Source organism: Drosophila arizonae, chromosome 2 (genome assembly GCF_054131065.1).
Source record: "Drosophila arizonae isolate 15081-1271.41 chromosome 2, UAZ_ARI_1.0, whole genome shotgun sequence".
NCBI classification, from domain to species: Eukaryota; Metazoa; Arthropoda; class Insecta; order Diptera; family Drosophilidae; genus Drosophila; species Drosophila arizonae.
Window position 1 is genome coordinate 14152178 of NC_142922.1, and position 15997 is coordinate 14168174.

General features: G+C 37.6%; 1 protein-coding gene across 5 annotated transcripts in view; it reads right to left on the reverse strand.

Annotated features, from left to right (window-relative positions):
* Positions 1 to 15997, reverse strand: part of Cad87A (cadherin 87A) — a 56501-nt gene that overhangs the window by 14916 nt on the left and 25588 nt on the right. For 4 of the 5 annotated variants that reach the window (XM_089475916.1, XM_089475909.1, XM_089475899.1 and 1 more), the window contains one exon: positions 10243 to 10279. The exons of the other annotated variant lie outside the window; for it this stretch is intronic. In XM_089475916.1, the coding sequence (XP_089332042.1) occupies positions 10243 to 10255 (13 nt within the window). In that variant the 5' untranslated portion in view covers positions 10256 to 10279. The remainder of the gene's footprint in view (positions 1 to 10242; positions 10280 to 15997) is intronic. 5 annotated transcript variants of the gene reach the window in all.

The window sequence follows — 15997 nt, forward strand, 5'->3', positions numbered from 1 at the left end:
CCGCTGTTACCGTCACTGCTGCTGCCACTGTCATATCAGCAACAACAGAGTACAAAGCAGCGGTAGCAATAACAATAATCATCAGTTTAGCTCTAGCCGCTTCACCACTCTCGCTTGGGTGTTGCCACTGGGTTGGATGCCTCCTAGGCCTAATGCACTGGCACGGGCCGGGGGGTGCATGCAGCACAATATATGTATTTTGCATGTGTGTACATGCACAAATGTTTCTAGTTGCATATATACATATTTGTATTGAACAAAGCTTGTGGGTTGCAGGGCCATTATCAGTAGTTTGCAAGCTGCAGAAGCAACACGATATTCAGCTAAATACATGTTGCCAATACTAATTAACACGGCATTAGTTTGTATATGAGTTAGGCAAATTTGAATTGAAATAATTTAGATGTGTAACGAAATACAGAAAGAGATACAAATACATAGATGAAATTGACATTTGAATGCCATTATTGAATCAATTGTCTAATTGACGTTCGAAATGGAATTGCTTTTTAATGAAAAGTTTATTATACTCGTTTTAAATATTTCAGATTCGAAGTTCGCACACAATATGTGCAATTATAATAACTCAGTTTGTTATTGAAATAATCCACCTTATTTACAAAGTGCTCCTAGCTATTTGTATTTACTTATTCGCAGCAGAAAAGCACAAGTGATTGGCAGTTGCAAATGCAATTGCAAAGCCGTATTGATAATATAATATGGCAAATGCAGGCAATGAAGAAAGAGCAAAAGCAAGAGCAAGCATCGAGTAGTCAAGTATCGAGTATCTATGCCGTCAATTTGGCCCTACGGCACGCACCTGACGTCGAATATCGAATTGCATTCCGATATCCTTTCGAATTGCTCTCAGTGTATATTGCTGTATCTGTATCTCAGTAGCAGTATCTGGCAGACATATCAGCAGCGAAGCAAACAGGCAAGCAGCCAGCTAGGCAGGCAGGCGGCACGTTTCAGGAAGCACTTAAAATATTTGCGTACGCATGACTGATGATGGCTGCGGCCATGCCCACGCAACCAAGTTTCCACATAGAAACACCAACGAGCTTCAACTGCACCTGTATCAAGAGTATTAACAGCAATATTTCAGGCACTTGTTTGCCAGAGCCGTACGCAGTCTAAGTACTCCCCACAATATTATCGAGCCTACGTTGTCTTCAGTGCGTTCGTCTGTCGATTTATTGAACATTGAGTGCCAAAGATGATTGCACAAATGACTGAAATAACATGGCAAAAGCTCAAGATTAACTGGGTCTATTATACGACTTAAATGGCGGTGCAAATGAGTTCAGCAATGTGTTTACAAGCCGGAGCATTAGATACAGTTTCTAATATGTATATGTAACGGGGAGAACTGTAGATAATCGACACTAGAAAACACATGTTTGTGCTCTTGAAAAGATAATTTATTTAATCAAACAAATGACAATCAAAGCAATATTTGGCTTTAATTTATTCTAAGCACGCCATCCTATATACTGCTCTGAGTTTTTGTTATATTCTTATGAAATATAAAAAAAATGAATATAAGTTAAGAAAAAGTATATCAATCATTCAGATAAAATTTTCCGCTCTTTAATCAATCAAAATTTTTAAATTAATTTTTAAGATTAATCTGCAATAAGGTATATTATCTGAAATAAAACATAGCTAATATCCTCAAGGTACTCAAAAAATATGACTAACAAAGTTAAGAATTTGTATCTGTGCTAAAAGTACATCTTCACTTCACTTATAGTGGCAATAAATAAAGTTCGGGGTTAATGGTGATGCATATAGTACAACATAAATAGTGGTTAAGTCAGGTCATATTCATAAGGTTCGTGTTGTCTTCATTTAAACCAAAAGAACACGTAAATCGCTTCGTAATTTTTTGGCTTGAATAAGCAAATATACATTATAAAAAAAATAAATAAAAGAAGACCATGATATCGCACACGTTTAAATCTGATGCCATGATACAAATAAGCGATGATAATGATATTAAAATGCAGACTAATATTCCACTTTGTCGAAAATTATGACTTGTGATTTATGGGCTTTGCTTATCAGAAAATCAGTTAAGCGCATTTGATGTCACAGAGAAAAATTAACGATAAAGAATAATAGAAAATAACAACAATATTATGACAGTAAGGGAATTATATCATGACAGCCACAAAAACAAGTTGAGAAGACCAAACTGTGCCTCGTCTAGTAACCAAGTACTCTGTTATGTGTATCTCAGAGTTTCGGAGAGTTGAGGCGGGCCAAGACAGAGAAGTGCGGAACTGGTTTAGATATAAATACATATATATATATATATATATATATATATATATATATATATATATATATATATATATATAAAGAAATGAAAGAAATAAGGGCTATTATCGTTATTACGTGAGCGAAATAGCCAACAAAATCAGCAACAACAAGCTTAAGAACAAGAAGAAGAACAACAACATGAAGAGCAAGTGGAACTATAGCACATATTAACAAACAATAACAACAGCAACAACTACCGGAAAACTGAAAAGAATGAGAGAGAGAGAGAGAGAGAGAAGGAGACAGAGTCGAAGACGATGACGATGACGACAAAGTCACCAAGTACGCAGTGAATGATGTAGGGTAGGGCACCAGGCGCCGTAGCGGAAGTTAAAGGATGTGGCAGGAGCAGCAGGAGAAGCAGCCTGGAAGTGATTTCAGTAAGCACTTATGACACAAGTACTTTGCTGCTTATAGCTTTATATACGAATATATATATGCATATACATACATACACACACACATAATATACACATATATACACAGGCGGAAACGTATTCACGTATTTTGCAACCGGACTGGATGTCCACTTATCGAATAACGAAATTACATATGTTGAATGTTATGCAGATGTTTAATAAATAAAAAAAAATATGTATATATATATGAATATTTGCCATACAACGGATATTTCAAACAGCATAAAACAGCAAATGAATAGCTTCATTATACATATTTGTTGCAACAATATCCTAGAGGAAGCGTATAAACAATAACAGAGAAACAAACAAACTAATTGAAACTTTCGATTAGTGCCGACAAAATACACTTGATTAATGGATATAAATTTCTATAAATTTAATTGTTGACGTAAGTGAAAAATAAATTTAATTAAATGTATACATTTTTTATATAAAAATAAATTAAAAATTTTTTAAAATAAATAAAATAAAAAATATAAGAAACAATTTCCAATCAGCTCAAAGCATAATGTTTACAATTTTCCTGAAATGTAAAGACTCCTTAGTTTTAAAGGGCATATAATGCTTCCATTAAGAGGATTTGAACAAATCGCGAGTCTGGCACATGTGAAACACGCTTTAATTTTATTTGCCTTGCAGATTCTATTCAAATTACGAGGGATTTGGTGGCATTCAACATATGGTCGTATGCCATTGGAATGGGCGGCGGGGCAAATGCCAGCGAATTTAAACTGCTTATTCTGGGATTTAGATATAAATATGCTCAATGGCGCAGGCCATTCCAAACAAGCACAACAAAAGTAATCATGTAAAAAAAAAACATATTCGAATTGAAATTTAATGCAAATGGAAGTGTGTGTGGGTGAAATGTATTGCATACTTGTGGGCGCACATAAGAGGTGGCATATTGCGAATAGGCGTGGCATTAGCATTAAATATCACTTTTTTTTTTGCCTCTTGCAGCTGTTTGTAATTTTGTTTTATTTTTTCGGTATGATTCAATTTACACATTCAATTGTAGGCGGCACCCCATAATATTGTTGCAAAGTTACCGATGGGTTCTGGCAAACCTTAAAACATTTCTGTTGTTGATTTTTACACGTTAACACCAAACAAACAAACAAAAAATACATAAATAATGACACATGCCGTCACTGCCGTCTCAATACAAAAAAAATATATATATATAAAATAAAAAAAATGGTTACAATATTGAAATATTTTATAAAGGGCGAAATATCATTGAAATGTCCCCACTAACAATCTTCTCTCTCCACTCTATTTTCGCAGAACATGCCACTCCCGTTCCATATAGTGGGATTGTCGACTGATGCGTGAGTTTCGGCCTTTTCCTGATTTTTTTGCCAGCCCACTGATTGTTTTCCTTCTTTTTTTTCGAGAGGCGTTCCGGCACTGTCGTTCTACTCCCTACTGCTGTTGTCAATTGCGCTGCAAAAAGTCAAAATCTATGCGTGGCTTTTCGATTCTTTTTTTTTTTTTTTTTTTTTGACTGGCATGTTATGCTATAAAATGATTTTACCATCGACTATAAATTGATAAATATGATAAATAAAATTAAATTAAAGAAAACAATGTAACAGCATCGTTAAAAATATCGATTTAATTGGAAAGCAAAAATAAACAAGATCCTAACTGCCAAGCTGTGCATTAAGTCACGTGAGTTTAAAATTTGTTGATATTAAAAGTGTGGCTGATGTTCGATTCATTAAACTGAATACTCTTCATAATCCTTGTTCTATATTTTTACAAAAATGATGTACGGTTAATAATACTAATATTTTAATGTTTATCTGATTTCAATGATTATGCATATATTTTAATAATCAGCCATAAGTAGTCAATATTAAAATATTATTCTTATTATTACCAAATAACTCTAGGTCTATATGTGTGTTAATACATTCGAAGTCCATAATGCCAGGGTATTGAGAGAGAGAACCCTCGGCACCTAAAGCATGATTTAAAACAAATTTATCTGTCATTTTCTTAAACGCCTGTCCAACAAAGGCATCCGCCTAAGGCTGAAGCTGTCATCTTGACTGCCAGAGCTCCGTTTTATAGACAATTGCATTCGGGGCCTTAACCCGCCAGGCACTCAAATATTGATTTATTGAGTTGCTCATATGAGCGAGCATGTGGTTCTGTGTCCTTGCAGTTGTCGCTGCTGATGCATTTTTTATATTTGGCCACAAAGTGCAGAGCAAATAGTGCATCGAGTCGCAGGGATGCGACTGTTGCCAGGAGACACAGAAGCGGCTGCAGTGGTATGTTTTAAATTACTTTAGGTTAACCTCAAGCTCTCCCTGGCACTTTAACACAGTAAACTTAAAGTTTAATGTCTTTTATGGATGCTTCAGAAATTCTGTGTGTGTGTGTGTGTGTGTGTGTGTGGGCGTGGAGTGGGGCGTGTAGCTGGATGGAAGCTGTAGAGCTGCTTAGGAGCTTGGAGCATTGAACTTGACAGCGGCGAGACTGGGGTAAAGAATGTCAGAGCTAAAGCAGAAAAGTAGCTGTATGTCTCGTACTATAATAGAGTGTAATCCAGGAGCACAAAAGCCAAAAGCTTATGATGTAAGGACGCATAGAGCAATTTAGTAAAAGATAATATTTAAATGCTTCGTAAATGCCATATGGTTCAGTGCATCCTTTTGCCATAGAAACTTGTATTAAAGCTCATATTTGGTTATTTGGAGCTCAAATTAGCTACTTTAGTTTGCATAAAATATACTCTCTAGCAACACTCTATTCACCATCGTCAGCTATCGCTGTTCACTCCCGAACACAATCCTATTCAGAGGTGCCCCAAGGCAGACGATGCAGCCAAGCCACAAAACGGCCATTCCCCGATTTTCAGGCAGTGCCATAACAAACTAAGCCGAGGCGAACGCACTGATCACCCTTGAAGCATATATCATCTGTGCTTTATACCACACTCTATGGCTGCCTGGATTTTCACACAATAGGTGCCAGCCAGCTCGGAGTTGCTTGCGGGACGAGCGATAAAATTGCCGCAAGGCGTGCGATTACAAATTGTCAAAAGAAGCGAAAGAGGAGAGAAAAACAACTGGATGAGTTTTATAGTCGCATAAGTGCAGTGCAGAAGTTTAATTTAAAACCAGTAAGATGGGAATTTTCTTTTTACGGCCCAGCGCTCTTAAAGGACTTCAGGCGGGCGCCATATATGAGATAGGGGAACCATAAGAATATGCACTCTTAATGTAGTTAAGCAGGTTGTAAATGCCAAAGAGAAACAATTGACAGCTTTTAATGAGCGGCAAACACAAATAACGAGCACAGCAGCACCAAGCAGCAAGCAGCAGGCAGTCGACAGTCGGCAGGAAACAGCCAACAGCCAGCCAACAGGCAGCAGCCAGCAGAAAGCAAATTGAAATTGCAAAGTGCGCGTATTCGACTTTTATTGCATTGCACAGGACAGCCAGGATAATGCCTGGCAAAAAGCTGCTAGCTTACTTGCAGAAATTGATGGGCTACAGACATCGACGCTTAATGGCAAAATGTAAGCGAATGCGAAATTCGCCGCCATCGCCGGCTAACACTTTTAATGGCAATCGTAAGCCCAACACAGTTAGACAGCCGTTTGCCATTGCAAACAGAATTTTTAATTAACATTAGCATCCGGATCTGGCCACATGAAACGAGAAGCAAAGTTGAACTTCTTGAATGAAAAATGTAAACTAAGCTAATTGATTATTTTCGTGACATTGCTTAAAGCTAGAAATGCTAAAAAATAGTCACACTAGAATAAAGTAGAATATAAAGTTCATAAAATTATATACAGTAGATATTTAATAGTTAGTTAATTAACATGAATAACATAAATGATTTTAGCGTTTAACAATTCTTTTAAAACTAAATGTTGCATTTAAAGCAAATGTTTGGATCTTATGAACTGTTTGAACTAAGGATTATAAAATCGAAAATCATTTGTATGCTATTTATGGTAAGCCACAGTATAACTTTATGATTTCAATACATTTAAAATACCTTACTTCCCGACTCAATTCACTTGATTAAAATGACCCGCATGTTTCACGGCATGTCTTCTTCTTCTTCAACCCAACCCAAAATTATTATCCAAAATATTTATTTTTGTATAACCATTTTTTAGTGACGTCTTTTATCCAAAAAGCAATGTTCTCAGCTAACTTTAGTCATCTAATCTTTAATCATCTACCTTTCACTGATTCAACTGTGTATTATTCAGTAATCAAACCAAATTAAATCTTCAACCTATAATACTGCAGCATATATATTGTAGTCCAAATAATAATAGACTAACCTTTTTATACATTATTAGCCTACTTCTAATACCAAGTCGTTTCGATTAACACTCTCGATTTTGTTCATGACAAATTGTTTGCATTTGTTTACTTAAAGGCTAATCTTTGTTAAACTTTGCTTAACTTGTACTCGCTGTTTATGTATAGTTCAATACCGTTGCATTAAAAGTTAATGTTACAACTTTCTACAAGCTGCACTGATAGGAGATGCAAACAAATGTTGGCAACCTTTTTTATTGTGTTTGTCCCTCAAGTTAAACTCAATTGCATTCCGTTTTTTTCCGAAAGTTATGCAGCGAATTGTGCGAAAACTGCAGCAAGCTGACAAAAGTGCATAATTCCATAAAAGGCATACAAATTGAAACACAAACAGAAAAGCTCCCTTCCCCCTGATGGCATCCGCTGCGCTTCCTTCTATAATGTCGCCCAGAATGGGGACTGAGATTGGGTCTGAGCCTGGGTCTGTGTCTGGGAGTGGCACTATGGCTGGGACAATGCAGCAGTGGCTGCAAATTTGCGAAAAGCAAAGTTTTTCGGGCGTGGAGAGATTCTATTAAAAATATTGTCAACTCAATACAAGGCTACAGGGCCAACAGGCAGGCAGCAGGGGGGCAGCTTGAGGCAGGCATGAGTTGATTGTCGTAAACAAAGTTTTCATAAAGAATTTTTGCAATGCCACCAAAAAGTGCCAGCTGACAAATTGGCATCCTCGAAACCAGCAGCACAAACTGCAGCCTCTGCCTGCTTATGTTGTTGTTCTTTTATTTCTATTTTTATTTTCTGGAAAACGAAAATCGCAGTAAATTTCAAGAAGGCATAAAAAATAAATTGACAATTTTGCTGCACGTTTTTGCGAGGCCACAAAGCTCAGGCACAGATACACACATACGCTTATTTGTGTGAAACCACAGCCAGAGACACTCATTTTTCGTATTCAGCCCTCAAAGTTCCCGCTCTCAGTTCGCGTTCTGCAATTTGAGGAATGCAACGCGGCGGTTTCTCCTCGGTTTGCCTTCTGGGTTACCAGCAACGATGAATTTTGTGGTTAGTCCCATGCCAGAGCCTAGGTGTTAAGGCTGGCTGATGGTGGCTTCTCGTTCTGGGTGCGCTCCTGCTGCTGCTTCGGGTTTCTCCGCTGAACCACAAATTAAAATGTGGCCAAATTTTCACAAAATTTATTGTTTGTCCCAGCTTGGCAAAAGGACAACGACAAGGCTCAACAGCAGCAAATAAGTTAAATGACTTTTATGGCCAAATATTTAAATGCCAAAATAGATGTGAAATAAGCAAAAGGCGGACACTCTACACGCTTTCTGTATGTGCACAAAACGAAATGAAAAATATGCTTCTATACATCTTCACACCAAAATCTTTGGAAATGAATAAACAAATATATAATATATATTTAAATGGATTTCAATTCCATTTCAAGTTATATGTATACAAAATGTTATATGCATGTAGTTCTCAATCAATAACTACTTTAGGTCAACCAAGATATTTTTGTTCTATTAAAGATCATTTTTCTTGAAGTCTAAAAAGACTCGTATAACCGATATTGCAAAACCACGAGTCCAGTCAATATTTTTTGTTTAACTGCAAACTCATAACCAAAAATATACTTTGTTTCTTTTTGTCATATTCTAAGCTAACTCATTTTATTTATTTATATTTATTTACTCTATAAACTATGAAAAACATGCGCCATGAGTAAAATGTTTATGAATCGCAAACAAACTAAAAAATTTTGCGGGTTTACAAGTTATATGAGTAAGCAACTGAGTGGGATTGTGGATAACCAAAATCAATTTACAGGAATAACTTTTCTGTGGTTCAAGTCCAAGCACCATCAATACATTTTCGTTAAAGCAAATCTGAAATCGTCTTAGCTTTGTTGGCCACTTAATAATGTAAATGTAATTCAACTGCTGGAGTTTGTATTCATTAAATTTGCTTAAGCATTGTAAATAGAATATTTAATATCATTTATAAAAGTAGTGTTTCAACTTTTCATTAATTTGGCCTTGTTTTGCCTTTCTCTAGCGTAAACATTGCGAACTTTATTGGAAGTTACGAAAAAACTTGGCGAAAGGAATTGAAAGGAGAAACAAATGTCCGTGGATAATGTGCTGCAACGCCGGCAACAATAAAAAGGATAATGCGACAAGTTGAAAACAAGCCAAGGCGACCGAATGACCGCCATTTTTGGGCGAGCCCGCAAAAGTTCGTGCGGCACAAAAATATATGGCAAAAACTTGGGCGCATTTAATGAGTTTATTGAACCAATTGCAGAACTTGCAAACTGGCGTCATTTGCCAGCTTTCGGTGGAGTTGGCAACCGTTTGCTTTGGCATTGTCCAGTGCCCGCTGGCATGTCCTGTTTATACACCGGACACAATGCTCGCAACGGCTACCGTTGCACTCGCAGCTTGCAAGTGGCAACAGAAAGTAAGTCGGTGTTGCAAGCGGCTGTGACTTTTGGCAACGGGACAACGGGAAATATTCTTATCTTCCGGCAAGAAGAAAAATGAAATTTTATTTACGACAAAGGATTTGGTGATTTTCCCTAATAGTTAATTCAGCCTCTGCTTCAGCTGCAGCGCCGGCTTCACTTACAGCTCTAGATTCAGCTTTGCCGTAATTCTTTGCCTTTTCTTGGACTTTCTTAGACGTGGCAACAAAATTGCGGCAGACAGAAGTCATTTAAGGAGAATTTATGGGATTTTAACTGACATTTAAACAGTCAGAGCCAGAGACCGTGCCAGACACAGCCAGAGCCAGAGCTAGAGCCACGGAGCAGGAGACGCAAATGCCAACGGGGACGAGAAGGCCAACTTGTCGGCCAAGATTAGCAACGACTGTGCAACAAAATGTTATGGACAGCCCGAGATAATGGATGCTACTTGGAGAAAAATGAATTGTAATTACATTTGCAAGCTGCAGAAATGTTTGCACTAACGGCTGAGCTAATGGCCAGCTTAGTTAGCTGAACTCACAACTGCAATGTAATTGACTGAAAAAACCTATTGAGACTTGAACATGAATGCAAAAACCAACCTTGTACTTGTTACTGAAGTGCATCTTTAAGATCTTAATTTAATGGGCAAGACATACTTGAAACTAGAATTTCACAGAACTCTGGCAATTACTTGTCTATTTGAGTTACATACCTTCAAAGCGCATTGTGCTGATAATTTTATATAGTTTCTGAAAGAAACAGAAATAATATAGATTAGAGCAATGTTCATAAAACAAATTAATACAGTCTAACACCCTTAAAAGAAATTGAATCTTGTAAGTAATAATCCAAACAAGCTCTTAATCTGAAAATGAAACACAATTTTATGGATTTTTATATTTTTAACTGAACTACAATAGTGTATTCCTTTTATAATATCAGCTTTCCATACGAAATCCGCACAAGCCTTTTTTTATTTTTATGTTATTTTTTATTTTTATAAGCCTCATAGTTAAATAATTAACTTAAAAACAATTCTGTAAGCTGTCCAGCTCTATGCTCAATACACATAAATGCAATACAACTACGACAACAGGGAAATCCCTTTCAACCGAGTTTTTATATGTTTGTGAGAATTGTGAAGAAAAATTCAACAAAAATTAATGTTTACCGCTATATGTACATTGCATATTAATATATACTTGCCAATGCCATAATGCGGAAGATTATATGGTTATTTAAATTACTTTACCATTCCATTCAATTCACCCGTTTAAAATTTCTATTTAAAGCATTTTTATTTTTCAATTTTAAATTAATTTAAACAGCTTGAGGCATTGTGCAAATATGACTTACTAACTAGCAAGGACCACATGCCAAACATGACCAACAAGCCTAGAAGTATGCAAAATGTGAAAATGTTTATCCTTTGAAATTTTAAGAAAATGCAAATTAATCACAGCACTTTACACAATGTCAACACGAGAGAAAGAGCTGGCACACTTTTCTTTAAAAGCCGGAGAAAACTCTACTGTGCAGCCAATTACAGCACCTTCGATAAGTCAGCCACAACTAAAGCAGGTCATGCTAGAGGCCCTTTTCTGATAGCCAATTTTTGCAACTTTTTTTTTTCAGCTGGCTGAAACTTTTTCCACTTTGCTCGCCCGGGTCTGGGAGCAAACCTAGTGTAATGCAATGCGCCTGATTTGTCGCTTTTAGTATATTTTCATAATTTTCTAAGGCTTGTTGAAAGTTCATTTAAGCAAAGCCAGCAAAAGGCAACACACAATTTGGTACTGAAGTGTATTCGTTTTGATTTTCTGCTACTTTTTTTTTCTTTCTTGACTGCTATTTCACGTCGATAGTTCCAAACTTTTCCAAACTGCACTTGTGAGTTGTTGTGAGTGCTCGGCATGTATTTAGATGTTGCTGTTCGCTGTTCTTGTTGCTGCAACAGTAATCGAAAAGTTAATTCTCCGAAAAACAAGGTAATTAGTGTAGCAGTGCCCATAAAAAGCAAACGAATGTGCAAAAATAACGAGAAAAGTTTGAAAAGTGCACAGTGTGACTAGAGTGAGAAAAGGCAAGAGCAACAGCAACAACAGTAGCAGCATCAGCAGCAGCAACGACGGCAACAACGGCAACGGGAAAGGCAAATGCAAAGGCAAAGAGCAACAAGAAAACTGTGTGGCATTGTTGTGTTGCTTGCAGCACGCTGTAATAAATGGCCATGCCGAGAGAGCTTCATAACAATAACAACGACAGCAACATCGTCGACAATGGCCGTGCGACTATGCCACAGGTAAAAGGTACTTGCTGCAGAAAAAGAACAAGCCAAAAAACAGTTTCCACTCGTAGCAATGTGCCGCATGCAGGGTTGCCAGGTGCAGCACCGAAGCCAATGTGTTAATATTGCTAACCGAGTTAGTCAAATAGGTATTACATTTAATTAATTATTTCATTACACACCAAGTTGGCAAATTAATTATTATGAGTGTAGTGCATAGCATATGAAAGAACTAAATACACTTAATAGTTTAAACAGCCTTAAATTGTTTTTAGCAATCGAGATGAAATGTAAGAAGAGAATGATCAATAAGATATTAGCAGCGCATGTATTCATATTTTTATTTTGATGTTCACAGCACTCAAGTATATAGTACATAAAAGTAAACGCCCTCAGCTCCTTCAATTAATTAATAAACAAAACTTTCAGTCGCTCGAGTGGCGTAAACAACTTTGCCGACTGTCATTTGTTACGCCAGCAACTTGAGACCTTTGCCACCATGTGGCTGGCGGTAAACAAGCCGACCTACATATTTATGTGTGCATGTGCCAAACAAACCCTTTGCAGGGCCCCGCTGACCTTCTCGTCCCTCTTTCCCTTCCTTCTTTTCGCTCTGTTTTGCCTGTGCCTAATGACAGCATAAAGTTTTTGTCACCACATCAATCAAAAGTTTTTCATCAACGTCATCAGAGTTATCAACGTGGCCCGTAGGCGGCTACAAACTACACCAACAACTAGAAATATATCAGCGCCTCGATTTCATTTCTCTGGTCATGTTGGCAGACAATATCAACAACACAGTAGCCGAAGCAGAAAAATCATATGTGTAGCCAGGAGTGTGCACGCCTCGTATACATAATGTGCCGTTGTCTAGCACCAAGCGACACATAATCAGCATCTGAAACGCTCTGACCCAGCTAAATGTCCACATAATTTATGCTTAACAACAACAGCAGCCGTAGAGTTGTTGACCGCATGCCAGTAAGACAAACAAATACGTTTGCATCTACCTTACGAATGAAAAATGACTGCACAAAGCCTTCAAATAATAACAATATCAACAACAACAACAACAACCACAGTGGCTGGCATTTGAAAATACCATCAACTAAATTGAGGCTTAGCTAAATAACTGAAATAAAATGTCAGAAATGCCTGAAGTGCCGCAAAAATCTTTTTAAGCTGCAGGCCCTGCGTATACGTAATATTGATAAGCCAACCACAGTTCATCTTCATCATTGGTCTACATAATCAGCATCAGCATCTGCGAATGGCCGACGTAGGCGCACATCGTAAGCAACGTTACCACACCTTAATCACACTTATACATATATAAATAGATATATATGCGACTATATATATAAGTAAGCATGTCTATAGAGCCATCGTGACACAGCAGGGATCAACCACCTCCTTACTCAGCCCGGCCCCGCCAACAACATCTTCATCTTTGAAATGCGTTTAATTATGTCAAAGCTGCATAGTGGAACCTTTTTTGCTAGGTCCTGGTCCCTTCGCTGGCCTCAGGACAGGAACACACAGACAGATGTCATCTCCCAACGAGATGCGAAATGCGATTGGGAAAGAGAAGGCAAGAACATTGGGGAAAGTGGAGGTGAGCAGTCAACCTAGCGCTCTTATATACCGTATATACCTTGAGCCATCACATTTTACATTTGTTTTATTTGCGCGATGTTTCACATTTAGCTTTGCAGAGTGGGCTTTTGTGCATAATCGTGATACCGTTAGCTGGGCTTTGGCTACCGTCTGCATTACAAATCCGAGAACGTGCTTCCACCCACCACAGCTCAGACTTTGACTGCGATGTCTGAATGGACGCTCTGACTAAGAATATAAGCTAGCAATTACCAAAGTGTTTTACTCTAAAGCTGCAGCAGCAGTAGTTCTGCTTCGGCTGGAAAAAAAAAAACTTCAACGTGAGCTATATAGTGAAGTGATAATAAATTACTATTAAATGAACCTTAAATACACAAGTGAACTTTTTCTGAATCAGAATGAAAACAAAATGTTTAAGTAGGTCTATTTTAATTAGTTTTGCATATCTTTGACTGTAGTCAATCATATATGTTGTTCAAAGGTACACAATTTACTTACTGTTGTATAACAATTGAGTTTACCTTATACATTTACCTTACTTACTTACTTATACATTTACCTATTGAAGCATATTTAGGTTAGCACTCTTATTTCAAAATGCGGGCTTAATGATGCACATCGCATCAACCTTCTGATCATCTACTGCCCTACTTAAATCAAGCAGAAAAAAAAGAGAAACTACTTCCGTATTACAAACTCAATTTCTACATCGGAATCGTACTATGTATGTATATCTGTTGATATGAATGTAAGCTCAGGTAGCTGTCGATATCAAAACCCAAAAACCGTAATTACTCAATGGCGCTGTCTACTAAGTAGAGAAGAAAAATTAATTTAAATATGTACAACGAATAGATGATCTGTAATATGCTTACACTGATCCACAAAAACAAACAAAAAGTAAGACTTGTTGATTCATTACAACATTTTTCTTAAATTAAGAGGGTATGTCGCTGACTTCTCACACATTTTATAAGACAGAGGCTAAAATGTGAAGAACTCGCAGTTTGACAGTAGACCTTCATAAATAAACTTAAGCTTGACACACAAACTTGCAAAGTCAAGGTGAGATTTATTAAAAGGCCACACACAATTATAATGCATCTTTTATACAAATTGCCATTTAAAGCAGTCGTATCTAAAACCATACAGAGGAGATGTACATTTCGACAGGAATTGGATCCGCAACAGATAACCAAAATCTGATATGCTCACTTTATAAATGTGCAGGGTATTCAGAAAAAGAAAAAAACACAGACAGCACAGCAAATTCAATTGGACTATTCAAGCTCAAAGCACAAGCCGTGCTCATCTTATTAGCATTTCAGATTTAATTTCGTCAAAGTGGAGAAGTCAACAGCCGAGGTCGTCCAACGACAGCGTTCATATGGGCGGACAGCTCCAACAACTCCGTCCCGTTGGTCCGCCAATAGAGAGCGCGTCTGCACCCACATGTGACCCACGTATGTCAAAGCCATGAGTATTCGACACATATACAACGGAATGCTAATGGCATTTGCTATCTTTACATCCACCTGTCCTTTATTCGGCTTTGGCTGCGTCAAAGGGTTCGAAGCACGACTGGCTGGTAGGTTCATTGCTATTTCAGTTAGTTAACCGTACTCGACACGTTCCGCTTGGCTGGGTCAATATGCGAGTTGTTGCCGTCTGTCTACTCAGCGCTTTAGTCTGTAATTAAACATTTTTTGTACGCCTCTGGAATCTGTGGAGGCAAAGGTGAAGGCGAAGATTTCTATCTGTGTAACCAGCTGTCGCTCCACCTGGCTCGGTCCCTCTGTGGTGCCTAACTGTTGCCCTGTTAGCTGGCAAATTAATGACTGTCGTTCGTTGCCTGGAGCCAGTTCATTCACCATTCACCATCCAGCAGCCAAGCTTGGCTTTGCTATTACTGTATAAGCCCCAATTAGTCCTAACGCTAGTTTACAGACCCAATTCTCTGGCCCATCGCCTAATCGCAAATTCGATTTTAATTGGCAACTCTTAGCAGCGTAGAAATTGATGAGTAAACCCCGCTCAAGCACTTTTCTTTGTTCTCGCTCTTCTCGTAGCTTAAGCAAATAAATAAAGATAACAAGTATTCTTAATTGAATTAATCAAATTACAAGCAGAAATAGGTAGGCAAGCATTTCGAGGTAAATATAAGCCGAAAATAATATCCTGGCAAACACTAGAACATCCATAACCCAATTGCCAGAATTTCAGTTTATTTTTGCCTTACCGAGAATTTTACAGTTTATCAAATGGGGCATTCTTTTTTATTGGGCCTGACTCAATTTTTCGCAATTTGTTGGTCCAATAAACCATAAAGTGAAAATTGCATTTCCAAGTTCGAGCACTCGAGTCTCGTGTGTGTAATACATAAAATTCATAAATACAATTTGAAGAGGACATCACTCAGGCATAGTCCAGTCCAGCACAGAGGCTGATGGACCCACACGTTACGTTGCTGTTGGCACTCTGAAAAATCGTTGCTGGATTTATGCAACACAATGAATTTATATAACACACTCATACTGTATCAGGCTTTTTGTGCAACGGCACC